The sequence below is a fragment of the Trachypithecus francoisi genome, unplaced genomic scaffold (genome assembly GCF_009764315.1).
Source record: "Trachypithecus francoisi isolate TF-2019V2 unplaced genomic scaffold, Tfra_2.0 Lachesis_group17, whole genome shotgun sequence".
Taxonomy (NCBI): Eukaryota; Metazoa; Chordata; class Mammalia; order Primates; family Cercopithecidae; genus Trachypithecus; species Trachypithecus francoisi.
The window spans coordinates 784,691-800,620 of NW_022681462.1; the positions used below are offsets into that span (position 1 = coordinate 784,691).

The 15,930-nt window shown below is 48.1% G+C and overlaps 1 protein-coding gene across 1 annotated transcript in view; it reads right to left on the reverse strand.

Moving 5' to 3' along the window:
* SNRNP200 (small nuclear ribonucleoprotein U5 subunit 200) overlaps positions 1-4,865 on the reverse strand; it is a 31,622-nt gene extending 26,757 nt beyond the window's left edge. Inside the window, exons 1-4 of the mRNA XM_033238843.1 lie at positions 4,712-4,865; positions 4,027-4,190; positions 2,172-2,343; positions 214-406 (exon numbers count right to left, since the gene is read on the reverse strand). Of these exons, the coding sequence (XP_033094734.1) occupies positions 214-406; positions 2,172-2,343; positions 4,027-4,190; positions 4,712-4,756 (574 nt within the window). The 5' untranslated portion in view covers positions 4,757-4,865. The remainder of the gene's footprint in view (positions 1-213; positions 407-2,171; positions 2,344-4,026; positions 4,191-4,711) is intronic.
* Between the last annotated feature and the right edge of the window lie 11,065 nt (positions 4,866-15,930).

The following is a 15,930-nucleotide window of genomic DNA, read 5'->3' on the forward strand; positions in this document are numbered from 1 at the left end:
TCCCATATTCTACACAACATAAGGGTCTCAGAGTAAGGAACAGCTGAAATCTAGGGATTCTGGTGTCTATCAATTATAACTCTTCGAAAAACACACAACAAATTATGGGAACTCACTGACATTAAGGTTTTTAAATGAATGATGCTAGAAAATGCATGTTTAGGGGTCAACAACAACCAGTTAACATGATCAGGACATAAAGAGCTCACTTACCCATATTTTGGATTTCCTTGTCTCCACCATAGTCTGTGATCTTTTTGCCCAGGTTGACTAGCACATGGTATCTGGTATCATCTGTTTGACCCAGCAGCAGGTCAATCTCCTTTCGCCTTTCCTTGTCCCGCAGCTTTTCATTCTTTAGAACAGCTAGAACCTCATCAGCTGCCCCACAAAGGATATCACGTGGCTGGTAGCAAGAAACAACCAACCAATATTGAGAATGATGACAGGCAGAACATCACCAACCAGGTTTATGTGGCGGCAGGATGCGAAGAGCCACATTTCCTCAAAACCTGTTGCACACTAGGCTCTGACCTTTCTCATTAATGCTGATTTAAAATGCCACAACTAAAGGAAGACTCGTCTGTTTTTAAAAAGATTAGCTAGGTGGCCTCAAGCAGCAGGACACAGCTTCCACAACAGCTTGCCACATCTCCAGGTGGCAGTCACTTGGCAGATCTCCTCTAGCGTGCCACACTTCTGTAATTCTTTGTCCTCACTTCCTCTAGCACCCACGTCAGCAGAGCTCCTCAGACTCATAATGGTCCCCAATCTAATCACACATGTGTAATGGTTAGGAACACAGATTCTAGAGATAAACTATCTGGATCATATCTTGGCTCTGCCAAATGCTACTTCTGTGACTTGGGAAAATTACTTAATTATTCTTGCCTCACATCTCTCTTCTATAAAATGGAAAATGAATATTAACAGCACCTATTCATGGAGTTACGTGAGGGGGGCGGGAAAAAGACATGTGCTGTTCCACACAAATCAAGTGCTTGGTAAATATAAGCCACTTCTGCAAACCAGTACATCCCACAAGGGGATCCAGAGGCAAGGTTCATCTAGAGCCTCCCAGTTGTGACCCTCTCCTTTTCTGACACATGGTCTCATCCTCTGGCCGCCTTGCTCTGAGAATATAGAAATAAAGCAAACTTGGCCAGGTGTGGTGGCTCGCACCTGTAATCCCAGCACTTGGGAGGCCGAGGCGGGTGGATCACGAGGTCAGGAGATCGAGACCATCCTGGCTAACACGGTGAAACCCTGCCTCTACCAAAAACACAAAACATTAGCCGGATGTGGTGGCGGGCACCTGTAGTCCCAGCTACTCAAGAGGCTGAGGCAGGAGAATGGCGTGAACCCGGGAGGCAGAGCTTGCAGTGAGCCAAGATCATCCCACTGCACTCCAGCCTGGGCAGCAGAGCGAGACCCCAACTCAAAAAAAAAAAAAAGAAAGAAATACAGCAAATTCGTTTTTTTCTATACTCTTACAACAATTAACACAGAAGGCTTCTGTGACAATTCCTCCCCACCAGCAACCAATCCAAAAATTGTGCAGTGGACACAAGCTGGTGTCCTCAAATTCAATTCCATTCCAACACTAACTACCTGGAGATAGAGTAAGATCCCACAGGCTGAGGACTCAGTCCCACAAGCCTGCCTCCCACTCCATGATGCCAATCACAAGCACAGGCTGTGTGACTTGTGCTTCTCACTGTACAGCTACAAATCGAGCTTTCCACAATCCTCTTTTGGGATTCAATTAATTTGCTAGAGCAGATCAGGGACACACTTACTTTCACTATAAGGCACATTACAAAAGATGCCTACCAACAGACAACAGATGGAAGAGGTGCACAGGGCAGGCATGTGGGAAGGGGTATGGCGCTGCCAGGCCCTCTCAGGCGCACCACCCTCCAGAAACCTCCATGTGGCAGCAAACTCTCTAAACCTAGTCCTTTTGGGGTTTTTATGGGGGCTTCATTACGTAGGCAGATTGATTAAATGACCAGCTTCCATTCTGAAGCTATCTAGGTGCTGCCAGCCATCAGTTAACTCATCAGCAGACAAAAAGACGCTTATCGCTTCAAAGATTCCAAGGATCGTAGAAGCTGTATGCCAGGAAATGAAACAAAGATCGAATATATATTTCACAATCTCACACTCACCTGGTCCCCAAGAGCAGCCTGGATGAAGCTGAGCAGCACCTCATAGGTCTCCCGGGTCTCCTTAGTTTTGGGCTTGTAGATGATCCCCACCATCTCATCAATGCCCTCCGACAGCAGAGTGTAACCCTTCATCTTGTTGATGTCATGCCGGTCCTCATCACGCTTTCTTCGCCTAGTGGACACGTGACAGTGAATGGCAGAACCTTTCCTCCCCGAGGGAAGACTGGATCAAGCCCACCCTCCTCTCCTCGGCTTCGTGGCAGGAAGTTAATATCTGAAAACCGGTACCTGAGCCTCTGCAAATGATTCCTGTTGGACCTTGATCACTTGCAGGAGTATTTCTTTATGGGACCCAGTGACAGAAAGAAAAATTCCCCATTATCTTCTCACTAGATACACTACACATTACAGTGAGATATGTTTCTCATTTAAAAAATGCAACCCTTTGGCCAGGTGCAGTGCTTCACGCCTGTAATCCCAACATTTTGGGAGGCCAAGGCAGGCGGATCACCTGAGGTCAGGAGTTCGAGATCAGCCTGGCCAACATGGCGAAACCCTGTCTCTACTAAAAATACAAAAATGAGCCGGGCACAGTGGCGAGCACCTGTCATCCCAGCTACTCAGGAGGCGGAGGCTGGAAAATCACTGGAACCCGGGAGGTGGAGGTTGCGGTGAGCAGAGATCATGCCACTGCACTCCAGCCTGGGTGACAGAGCAAGATACCATCTCCAAAAAAAAAAAAAAAAGTACAACCCTTCATACATTGTATGAGACTATTATATAATAGGATTTTGACTAGTTGTTCACCTGTCAAATGCATTTTCCTTTTCTAGCTAGAGAAACAAGCTCTAACGAAATCTACTGCCGTTGACTATCAACCAATTATAACAAACCTGGAAAAGAAGATATAGCACAAAGTGGAGATAATGTATCAACTCATTTCAAACACAACTACTTTAATCAAACTAAGCCCGTGAATTTTGGAAACATCATCATAGGAAAGGGAGCAAGACACCAAGACATTCAAGATCAAAAGATAATGGTGAGGTAAAGGTAAATTTTGAAATACATCCCCAAGAAATATTTTAAAAAAGAAAAAAAAAACGCAAATTAAGAAAGAAAACTGTCTCTCATACCATGGATGCTTCAATTAGTTTGTAACAACAAAATACGTAAGAAATAGGCAAGAGTAAAGGGAAAAAGTAGGGGTAGAAAGTTAGTAATGGGGCCGGGCGCGGTGGCTCAAGCCTGTAATCCCAGCACTTTGGGAGGCCGAGACGGGCGGATCACGAGGTCAGGAGATCGAGACCATCCTGGCTAACACGGTGAAACCCCGTCTCTACTAAAAAATACAAAAAACTAGCCAGGCGAGGTGGCGGGCGCCTGTAGTCCCAGCTACTCGGGAGGCTGAGGCAGGAGAATGGCGTAAACCCGGGAGGCGGAGCTTGCAGTGAGCTGAGATCCGGCCACTGCACTCCAGCCTGGGCGACAGAGCGAGACTCCGTCTCAAAAAAAAAAAAAAAAAAAAGTTAGTAATGGAAAAAAAAGAAAAGAAAAAGAATTACTGAGACACAGGAATAGTAAGCGTCTTGAAAATACCCTGAAGCAAAGAAAGATCTGTCTATGGACTAGAAACACACATGTAAGAAAAAGGTACCAACAAGTTATTTTCCCCTTTGGGTACACTTTTTAAGGTCAAAAAAATCTTTAAACTCTCCTGTTCTGTTTTTACCTTCACGAAATCGTTTTAATGCCACTGATCTTACACCAAGCATTCCGGCCAAAATGCTGCTCGAATGTTAAAGGGAAGAGACTTTGGATCTGAAGGAAAAAATAGTATTCCCTTAGCACTCACTTGGCTCTTCTTTCCTCCTGCATCTGCGGTTTGGTCCGTTGAGCCTTGTCTCCCATACGGGTGCCCTCCAGCTTCCCAACAAGGGACAGCACCTCTCCTGTGGGTTCATCCCGGCGGGTCCGGTCAATGAGAGAACGGTCAGCTTGGAGCACAAGATTCGAGTTCTGAAAAGATCAAAACATTATTGAAGCTTTGACATGAGCAGGGCCAATTCCTACTAACACAGTTACCCCAGCTGATGGAAGAATCGTAGTAACTAGTTGCCTATAATCACTAATTGTAACAAAGATATTTTCCTTAAGAATTGCATTGTATGACGCTGTGCAGAAGCATAGAGCTGAATAAGTCTTACAGCCTGTCGAATCAGCCAAGCAATTCTTGTTCCTAACAGTGCCCATCATAACCCACACCTGGGAAAAGTGGTGAGTGGGTTGGAAGTCACGTGTGGAAGGGGGCGGGCTTAGCGTTGAAGGGACTCGAGAAACTCCTCCTAGAGAGATCTTAGCACTCCCCAGACCCCCGTAGGTTATTCACGTCATCAAATAACCCCCATCTTCACGGCGATTCCACTTCCCCTCCGTTTTCGTGGCACTCCTGGAGGCCTTCAGACTGAAATGCTCTTTTTCAGCTTCCCCCTCCCCATTGGACTCCTGAGCCTGGAATCCTCCCACGATCCCAAACGTACCGCCTTGTACTCGTACTGCAGACTACGGGCGGTTACATCCGCCATGGCCGCAGCTGCTTGGAGGCTTCAGGCCTCCACGCCCCACTGCCGCACGCTGCAAACGGCCGTGGACCTCCGCTCCCGCCGCGCCGGAACGACGCAGGAAAGATGCACTGGGGGAAGGAAAAGAAACGGCCACCCTTCCGCTTCCGGGTCGCGCCCCGGAAGTGCGGGTCGGGGCGTGTCCCTGGCGTGTGCGCGCGGCTTCCCGCAGCCCTCTGAGTGGGATGTGTGGGCCTGGTGCATTTGGGTCCCCGAATCTCTAGACCCGCGCACTCTGGTTCCGGCCGCCCGCTGGCACTAAGGACCCAGAGCCCTTGCTCTCCCCGACCTCAGTCTCCAGCCCCCCGGCACCCCTCACATCGTAACGAACGTACGGCCGCTTAGCCTCTGTCCCGTCCCAAGACCTTTCCTTCCGGTTCCTTCCTTTTTGGTAACAGTCCCATGAGGTAGGCAGGAAAACAGGGCCTGAAAAGCCCCGTTTCCGTTTGAGGTAACGAAAGCACCCAGCGGGCGAGGTGACGGGCGCGTGTGTCTGTGTTTGCGTGTTTTAATGATTGGCGTCTTGGGCGGATCACTTGAGGTCTGGAGTTTGAGACCAGCCCGACCAACATGGAGAAACCCCATATATACTAAACATACAAAATTAGCCGGGCATGGTGGTGCACGCCTGTAATCCCAGCTACTCGGGAGGCTGAGGCAGGAGAATTGCTTGAACCCGGGAGACGGAGGTTGCAGTGAGCTGAGATCGCACCATTGCACTCTAGCCTGGGCAAGAACAGTGAAACTCCTGTCTCAAAAACAAAACAAAACAAAATGGCGTCTTGCTTTGGGTTTCTCTTCCGTGTTGAACAATTGAAAAAGAAAGCTACTGTCCCCCACCCGTCCCAGCTAAACGTGTGGCCCCAAGACCCTCGTTCTCACCCAGCGGAACGAACGGGGGCCGGGGCCCCCGTTCGCTCCCAGTTGTCGGTAACATTCTATGGTAGGGCCCTGTCTGCCGCCCAGGAAACCGGTGCAGGCGGGGCCAGAGCCTTGGTGACAATGACTTCTTCCCCAGCTACATTCCCCACCGCTTCTCGCCAGTAGAATGGCACCTTATGGCTGAAGGTGACCTCCCTCCTCACTTAGAGCATGTCTGCTTTTGAGAAGATGAATGAATGAACAGGAGGATGGGTAAGCCAGAGGAATTCATCCTCAATAGCAGTCCCCTAGACCAGATTTGTTCTGTGGTGTTACTGTGTTTGGCTCCTTCTTTAAAAATTGGGATAATTCATGCAGACTCTGGCTGTCCCCCATCAGTTGAGAAACCAGAAAATCATCCACATGACACCCAGCACCCACACTCCTGCATGGCATTGCCTGCTGCTGGTCGGCAGCTGCCCAGGTCAGAGGACAGATGGTCCTTCCCACTGCTCCTGTTTTCTCATGCCTGCCCGTCTCCGTATTTTTACTTGCCCAATCACTGTAGGCATGGAGTTTGCTGCTTTGGTGGGTGTTTTTTTTTTTTTCTTTTAGATATGTAACTCTTCTTCCCAAGGGACAGTCGAGTCCTCGTAGCTCTGCTCCTCAGTGGCTGTGTGACTTTGAAGTAGCTACCTGGCCTCTCGGTGAGCACCGTTTTCCTCATCCTGAAAATTGACGCAATTGGCCGGGCACAGTGGCTAAATAATAAATGAGTAAGCAAACAAAATAATGTAAGATTGTAAAGGCTGGGCACGGTGGCTCACGCCTGTAATCCCAACACTGGGATGCCAAGGCAGGAGGATCACTTGAAGTCAGGAGTTTGAGACCAGCCTGGCCCACATGGTGAAATCCCGTCGCTACTAAAACTACAAAAATTAGCTGGGTGTGGTGGCGGGCGCCTGTAATCCCAGCTACTCAGGAAGCTGAGGCTGGAGAATCACGTGAACCTCAGAGGTAGAGGTTGCAGTGAACCGAGATCAAACCCTGTGCTGCAGCCTGGATGACAGAGTGAAACTCTGTCTCAACAACAACAAAAAATATCAAGACAATAAAACTTTCCTCCCATTGTGATTAAATGGGGTAGTGTGTTTAAAAGCACCTAGCAAAGTGCCTGACTCAAGGTGGGGTTCACTGAAAGTTATTGAAATCTGAACCCTTAAGGCTGACTTTTATTCCATGATCCGGCTGTGGCCCACCCACCTAACACGAGAGGGTCTGAAAGGCATTTTGGGGATTCCACTCTGCTTCTGTAGAAGGAGCATTCTTGTTCACAGATGGAGCTGGGCTGTGGGTAAACCTGTGAAGCAAGAAAAGAAGGAAATTTTCCCATCTTTTGTTTTCCTCTGTAATCCGGCTCTACCAAGTGTAAATCCTGCATTTAGTCATTTAGATGGACTTGTAAGTTTCCATAGTATGTTAGAACTGGAAGGACCCTGAGAGATGGAGCAGTCTGGTTCCCTTATTTTCCACATGAGGAGACTGCAGCCCCAGAACAATCGTCACACTAAAATGTAAATAAGGAAGAAAATAATTATGATTTAGAAAAGAAAACAACAGGCTGGATGTGGTGGCTCATGCCTGTAATCCCAGCACTTTAGGAGGCTGAGGAAAGAAGATTGCTTGAGGCCGGGAGTTTGAGACCAGCTTGGGTAACATAGTGAGGCCCTGTTTCTGCAAAAAGTAAAAAAGTAGCCAGGCCTGGTAGTGTGTGCCTGTAGTCCCAACAACTTGGAAGGCTGAGGCAGGAGGATTGCTTGAGCCCAGGACTTCAAGGCTGCAGCAAGCTAGGATTGTGCCACTGCACTCCAGCCTGACCCACATAGCAAGACTCTTCCCCCAAAATATAAAAACAATTTTTTAACTAAAAAGATAGAAAAGAAAAATGACAGCCATGCTTCCTCACTCTGGGGAAGGGGCTCAGGGAAACTTCCTGGGCCAACTTGTTGAAAATGGGGAAAGGGGTCTAGTCCTAGCACTTTGGGAGGCCAAGACGGGCAGATCACAAGGTCAGGAGATCGAGACCATCCTGGCCAACATGGTGAAACCCCATCTCTACTAAAAATACAAAAAAATGAGCTGGATGTGGTGGCACGTGCCTGTAATCCCAGCTGCTTGGGAGGCTGAGGCAGGAGAATCGCTTGAACCAGGGAGTCAGGGGTTGCAGTGAGCTGAGATCGTGCCACTGCACTCCAGCCTAGTGACAGAGCCAGATTACGTCTCAAATAAATAAAGAAAGAAAGAATTTTATAGTGTATCGTTTTTATCTCTCTAAAGTTGTTTTTAGACGATTTTTTTGGAAACAGGGTCTGGCTGTGTTGCCCAGGCTGGAATGCAGTGACACAATTTCAGCTCACTGTAGCCTTGACCTCTCCTGGGTTCAAACCATCCTCCTGCCTCAGACTTCCCAGTAGCTGGGACTACAGGCGTGCACCACCACACCCAGCTAATGTTTGTATTTTTGGTAGAGATGGGTTTTCACTGTGTTGCGCAGACTGGTCTTGAACTCCTGGCCTCAAGCAATCTTCCCACCTCGGCCTCCCAGAGTGCTGGATTACAGGTGTGAGCCACCATGCCCGGTCTGTTTTTAGACAATTTTTAATAGAGGATTATCCTCAGGAAGCTAAAGGACTGGGGGCACCCTGGCAGGTACAGACCCCCGGGATGACATTAGTTACCAAGATGGGCTCAGAGCAAGGGCCTTTAGCCTTGTTTCAGTCCACGTGCTATCTCTCTCCAAAGATGACCTGAATTCACTACTCGCCAGCCCCAGGCCTGCACAGGTTACCCAGACTTTTGCCTGGGTCCTGCATTTCTGTATCTAAAGACCTGTCACTTCATTTAATTATGTCTTAAATATTTGTATGTGCTCTGTGAGCACTTTTAGGGACTCAGAGAAAGACAAGGCATAGATAAGACCCTTGAGAAGTTCAAGTCTCACAGGAGAAGTAAAACTACAAATACGGTGGTGCACACCTGTGAGGCAGAGGCAGGAGGATTGCTTGAGCCCAGGAGTTCCATACTATAGTGCGGTATGATCATGCCTGTGAGTAGCCACTGTGCTCCAGCCTGGGCAACAGAACAAGAACTACATCTCTGAAAAAGGAAAAAAGAAGGAAAAAAAGAAAAGGGAGAATGCGGTCAGTGCCACAAGGGGGCACTGTGGGAAATCACTTCTGACTTAGGAGAGCCTGGGAGGCTTTATAGCTGTGATGCAAAGGGTGGCTAAGGATTTCCGTAGAGGCAGGAGGTGGGGGATTTCACAGGGACAGAGAAAAAGAAAAAGCATGAAGGCGGGAAGACACAGGTGTATCTTGGGTACTGTTAAGAGCTCCATTAAGCGGAGTGCAGGGCAAATGTAAAGAATGAAACAATGGGCCGGGCGCGGTGGCTCAAGCCTGTAATCCCAGCACTTTGGGAGGCCGAGACGGGTGGATCGCGAGGTCAGGAGATCGAGACCATCCTGGCTAACACGGCGAAACCCCGTCTCTACTAAAAAATAGAAAAAACTAGCCGGGCGAGATGGCGGGCGCCTGTAGTCCCAGCTGCTCGGGAGGCTGAGGCAGGAGAATGGCGTAAACCCGGGAGGCGGAGCTTGCAGTGAGCTGAGATCCGGCCACTGCACTCCAGCCTGGGCGACTGCGAGACTCCGTCTCAAAAAAAAAAAAAAAAAAAAGAATGAAACAATGTGATGAGAGAGAGAGTCTAATCATAATCTCTTCATTCAAAAAAAAAATGCCATTGTGAAGAGTTTTTACTTTATTTAGGAGACAACAGGAAGCCATAGCTTCATGTTTCTTGTCTGAGGAGTTTTGTTTTTTACATCTTCATAGCATGTATTTGATTAGACAGAACACTTAGATTAAGCAAAAATTTAGTGTATATGTGACAAGCATTTGTAAAGTTCCACTTTAGCACACACTATCATTGAATCCCCATCAAGCGCTGGGGAATATATTGATGGCCCCCATTTTACCAGTGAAGAAATCAAGGCCCCAAGAAGATATTTGACTTATCTGGCCTCATCTGCCGCAAAGCCAGGCCTTCTGTTCTCACCCTCTATGCACAGGGGCGCCCTCACAGAGCTGAGCTTCAGGAAGGTGATTCTCACGGTGCTGGGTGTGGAGTCCTAATTAAGGAACAGGGGTCAGGCTGGCGGGACCAAGGGAAAGCAAAAAGACAAAGCGGATAAGCCATGAGTCTGCCACCACACCCGGGCCATCTGCTGTGTTTCCAAACAGGCTTGTTCCCTTCCAGGTCTTCACTTTAGGAGGCATTGGTCTTTTTTAACGAAGAGGCAGTTTCATGAGGCGGTTGAACGTATAGACACTTCTGTTATACCATCTGGGTTCAAATCCCAGCTTCACCCTTTCCTACCTGTGTGATCTTAGGCCTGTTTTTAGCTACTCTGGGCCCAACAGGGATAATTTTACCTACACCGTAGGGTTGCCTGGCACCTAGAACTATACCAGGAAATAGCAAGTGTCAGGTTTTATCCAACAGCACTGTGCTTCCTAAAAACATTCCTAAACACTCTGTGTTTGGAGGCAATTTTATGACTCACAAAGGAAAACTGCCCCATTCTTGGTCATATCTATCCTTTCTTATCCCAGATGATCTTACCCAACCTGATGGCCTTTCCACCCAGTAAACTTGGCTCTGAATGACTGCTGTTTCCCAGACTCCAGGCCTCATGCGGAGGTAACAGGTTGCCAGCACTGGGTATATTCAATGATGTGACCAGGTTGGGTGACTGTTCCCAGAGTGCTGTCAGCTGGCCTCACGTGATCCACCTGCCTCGGCTCCCAAAGTGCTGGGATTATAGGTGTGAGCCACCATGCCCAGCCACCCCAACTTTTTAATAAGCCGATAAGGCTGGGCATAGTGGCTCATGCCTGTACTTTTAGAACTTCGGGAGGCTGAGGCAGGAGGATTGCTTGAGCCCAGAAATTTGAGACCTTCCTGGGCAACATAGCGAGACCCTGCCTCTACAAAACAGTTTTTAAAACATAAGCCAACAGACGTGGATACAGTGCCCTCCATTCACTGGTGACTGTGCCTGTTGTGAGGAGGGTCACCAAGCATAAGCTCTTCTTGGAAGCAGACAGAGGCAACTGAGGGCAGCCTTAGTGAAAACCTCAAGTGCCAATTCCTGCCAGAGCCCAACACAGGATGGGCAGTCTTTGAGCTGCTGGTGTTATCCTCAGTTCTCCATGCATTGTGCCTGGCACCCCACAGTTGCCTCTCATAATGGACGTCTGCATTCTCCAGACAGGTGACAAGTTACCTGCCCTTCCAACAGCAGCAGTCTAGTGGCATTGCTTCTGGCCTTAGCCAGTGCTACCGCATTGGAGCAATTAATATTTTGTTGCATTTCACCCTGATTATTAAATGAGTGGAATTCTTTCTGAGATGGGATCTGGCTCTGTTGTCCAGGCTGGAGTGCAGCGGTGTAGACATAGCTCACTGTAACCTCAAACTCCTGGGCTCCAGTGATCTTCCCACCTCAGCCTCCTAAGTAGCTGAGACTACAGGCACATGCCACCATGCCAGGCTTATTTGTTGATTTGTTTTTGTTTGTTTGTTTGTTTGTAGAGATAGGGTCTTGCTTTGCTGCCCAGGCTGGTCTTGAACTCCTGGCTTCAAGCGATCCTCCAACCTTGGGCTCTCAAAGCACTGTGATTACAGGCCTGAGCCACCATGCCCGGCCTGAATGGGTATTTTTAAAAATGAAACTTGGTGATACTAGTGAAAAAGCAAAGGTTTTATAATTTACTACAGTTGGAAGCTAATAAGCAGGCCAAAAGTAACAAACCTTTGCCACACTAGTTGGGACTCATTGGACTTAAGCCAATCCCTAATGTGTTGGGTTGGAGAATAAAATAAGAGTGTAAACAAATGCTTTGGAAATGTCATTGAAGAAAATATCTAAAAGGCAAGATGTAATTAGATATTCTATATATTTTTTGTCTCAGGACAAAAAAAACTTAAGGGATCCCTCCTTCCCTTTATAGTGTTTAAGTTCTTTTTTTTTTTTTTTTTTGAGACAGAGTCTGGTTCTGGCGCCCAGGCTGGAGTGCAGTGGTGCGATCTCGACTCACTGCAATCTCTGCTTCCCGGGTTCAAGCGATTCTCTTGCCTCAGCCTCCCGAGTAGCTGGGATTACAGGCATAGGCCACAATGCCCAGCTGATTTTTGTATTTTTAGTAGAGACGAGGTTTCACCATGTTGGCCAGGCTGGTCTCGAACTCCTGACTTTCAAGTGATCTGCCCGCCTCGGCCTCCCAAAGTGCTGGGATTACAGGCATGAGCCGCCATGCCCGGCTGTGTTTAAGTTCTTTTTTTTTTTTTTTTTTTTTTGAGACGGAGTCTCACTCTGTCGCCCAGGCTGGAGTGCAATGGCTGGATCTCAGCTCACTGCAAGCTCCGCCTCCTGGGTTTACACCATTCTCCTGCCTCAGCCTCCCGAGTAGCTGGGACTACAGGCGCCCGCCACCTCGCCCGGCTAGTTTTTTGTATTTTTTAGTAGAGACAGGGTTTCACGGTGTTAGCCAGGATGGTCTCGATCTCCTGACCTCGTGATCCGCCCGTCTCGGCCTCCCAAAGTGCTGGGATTACAGGCTTGAGCCACCGCGCCCGGCCTAAGTTCTTATTTAACTAGTACATGTCACTTTTTGTACATGTTCAGGAGTGTGATGTAGTCAGAACTGCCTTAATTTCTTTGACCAACTCGAATGATTGTATAATTATTGGCATTGGTTGAGTTTATTATGTGCCAGGCATTTATCCTATTTTATTCTTCAGCACCGTCTGAGGTCAGGGTTGGGAAAGGCAGTCTGCATGGTCCAGAGCATGCCTGCGTGTTCTTGCTGGGTGTGCCAGGAATGCAAGGCCCTGGCCACACTTTCCTAGGCCCTTTCCCAGAGCTGTGTGTGTAGTGGGCAACCTTGAGGGATAAGGTAATGTCTTCCACCAGGACAAAGAGAAGAATGGCCATGAAATAGGTAGTTTCCCTGAAATCAGAATTCCTTGTCTGCAATGCAAACCATTCCATGCATAGCATCCACCTGGGCCTCTCCATGTTGCCCCTGTGGGACTTGAGAGAGCAAGGAGAACTGACACAAACAGGATGCTAGTGCTGATTGTTGTGCCATGAGCCATACATTATTCTGTCTCTGACCCAGGCGTCTTGTGTCTTTTGCCAGCATCCATGAAACAGCAACAGTAACTATCTTTTACATATGGTAAAATTCCAGACTTTTGACAGTTTGGATGGAAGGGATTTAATGTCATGACTCTGGGGCTGCAAGCCTTGCAGCCACAGCCAAGAGGCAACATGACTGTGGGTGCTAAGTCACTGGGTCCCTAAAACTGAGACAAATGGCATCCGCAATGAGGATATAGAGCTTCCAGTGGACCGAAAGCACTGGAACGTGCAAAATCTCGTTTATTGGAACAGAGCTGCTGTCTCCCTTTGTGCGACTGTTTCTTTGGACCCCTCCCCAACCCCCGCTATGTTAAGGAAAAAGCTGAGTATGTTGGGGAACTTCACGGAAGGGGCTTTGTTACCGGAACCCAAGTCACCATCCTCCCCGGTCTTGTGGCAGGAAGCGGTGCTGGGTAAGGCTAGAGTGGTTTTAGAGCAGCCTGAAATAAAAGACACTCAATCCCTCAGGGTCAGAATCAGAGGAGGCTGTGGCCAGAAAAATCCCAGCTACTGGATGAGCCTGAGGACAAAGCCTAGGCAGGCAGACACAGAGACTAAAGGGCATCACAAACAGGAAATCTGACGCCGGCAACACAAAGGGGTCACCACCTCGGTAGAAGCAGGGACCAGAGCCCCTCAAGAGTGAATGGACGGACACACAGAACCCCCACCCCCTCATCCACATGGAGGAATCTCCACTCCCTCTACAACTCACGGCCCCAAATTCTATATGGTTTCTGGGGAAGCAAGTCCTCATGCGTCTAGTTTTAGTCCCTGGAGAGCTGGTTTCTTGGCCCCCGGATAAGGTGAAAACCTGGTAGGCACCAGAAGAGACTGCCTTGTTCCCTGCTATCTGTCCTTCCCACTCCCACTCAGTTCCTTTGTCTTCTCTCCATTCTGCATGCTCTGTCTCAACGTGGGACTAAAATATATATTGTGATTAGTTACAGGGTTACTGATTGAGTAAAGTTTTTGGTTTCTAAACTTGCTCTTAAAATGCAGTTGCATTGAACATTTGATTTGCCTTTTTTTATTATTATCATTGTTATTAAGACCAAGTCTTACTCTGTGACCCAGGCTGGATTGCAGTGATGCGATCATAGCTCATTGCAACCTCCAGCTTCAACTCCCGGGCTCAGGTGAGCCTCCTGCCTCAGCCTCCCAAGTGGCTAGGACCACAGGCACTCGCCACCATGTCCAGTTAATTTTTTTAACTTTTATTTTTGTTGCGATGTGGGGGAGGGTGGTCTGGCTATGTTGCCCAGGCTGGTCTCGAACTCCTGGGCTCAAACTATCCTCTGGCCTCAGCCTCCCGAAGTGATGGGATTGCAGGTGCAAGCCACTCTTCTGACTTGTCTTCCTTCAGGAAACACTGAATTGCTTGGTACTTTCTGGGTCTCTAGTACTTTATCTATAAATAGGGATGATGTTGAAAAGACCAAATTAGTTAATACAAATAAAAGACTTACAATGGTGACTGCTGTTGCTGCCCTTCATTGAGGTGTAATCTGTGACATAGTTTCCCCATCCTAGAACATCCCCAGGCCACATCATAAACAGCTGGGCAACATCTCATGGGAAAGCCAAGGAGATAGGAAGCAATACCAATGCAGCAAAGAAATAGGGAAAGAAAGCAAACAGCAGGATGCCTACCACCCTAGGACTTCATGAAACTCCTGGGGGCCCTCCCTAACTGCTTCTCTCTCTCATCTCCCTCTACCAGGGGTAACCACTTTCTTAACTTTTATGTTAGTCATTCTCATGCTTTCTGGTTTTGCTGTCTATGTATGAAATCTGAACAATAGACCAGCCTGGCCAACATGGTGAAACTCCAGCTCTACCAAAAAAACACAAAAATTAGCCGGGCATGGTGGCACGTGCCTGTAATCCCAGCTACTTGGGAGACTGAGGCACAAGAATCACTTGAACCCGTAGTCAGAGGTTGCAGTGAGCCGAGATGGCACCACTACACTCCAGCCTCGGTGACAGAGGAAGACTCTGTTTCAAAAAAAGAAAAAAAGAAATCTGAACAATATATTGCTCAGTTTTGAAAAAGTTAGTAGCAAGCACAAACCCAGCAAAAAAAGGGCTGTATGGCCCCATTAGATGGAGGCCAGGAGAGACCAGACACAGAGTCCTGCACTGGAAGCTGGCCTCAGCATCCCTGAGAACCTATCAGGGTCACTCCGGCTGTGAGAAGGCAAAGCCACAAAGCAGTTCCCGGAAGCACAAAGGTCAAGGCAGTGTGGCATTGGCAGCATTGCGGTATATACCAGGACAGTTTTTTGGGAAGGGGCACAAGGAAGATACTTGCTTTTGTTTGAGACTGAGTTTGGCTCTTGTCACCCAGACTGGACTGCAGTGGTATGATCTTGGCTCACTGAAACCTCTGCCGCCCAGGTTCAAATGATTCTCCTGCCTCAGCCTCCTGAGTAGCTGGAATTACAGGCACCCACCACCACACCCGACTAATTTTCGTATTTTTAGTAGAGACAGGGTTTCGCCATGTTGGCCAGGCTGATCTTGAACTCCTGACCTCAGGTGATCCACCCGCCTCGGCCTCCCAAAGTGCTGGGGATTACAGGCGTAAGCCACTGCGCCCGGCCAGATATTTGTTTTTAAACCTGGCATGGTCCAAATTGTCTTTATTCTACTCTCACACATGTTTGATACTTTGGCTGAGTATAAAATTCTGGACTAGATACCATTTTCCTTCAAAATTGTAAAGGCATTTCTCTTTCATCTTTTTTTTCTTTCTTTTCTTCTTTTTTTTTTTTTTTTGAGATGGAGTTTTGCTCTTATTGCCCAGGCTGGAGTGCATGGTATGATCTCGGCTCACTGCAACCTCTGCCTCCCAGGTTCAAGCGAGTCTCCTGCCTCAGCCTTCCAAGTAGCTGGGACTACAGGCATGCATCCCCATACCCAGCTAATTTTGAATTTTTAGTAGAGACAGGATTTCACCATGTTGGCCAGCCTGGTCTCAAACTCCTGGCCTCAGGTGATCTGCCTG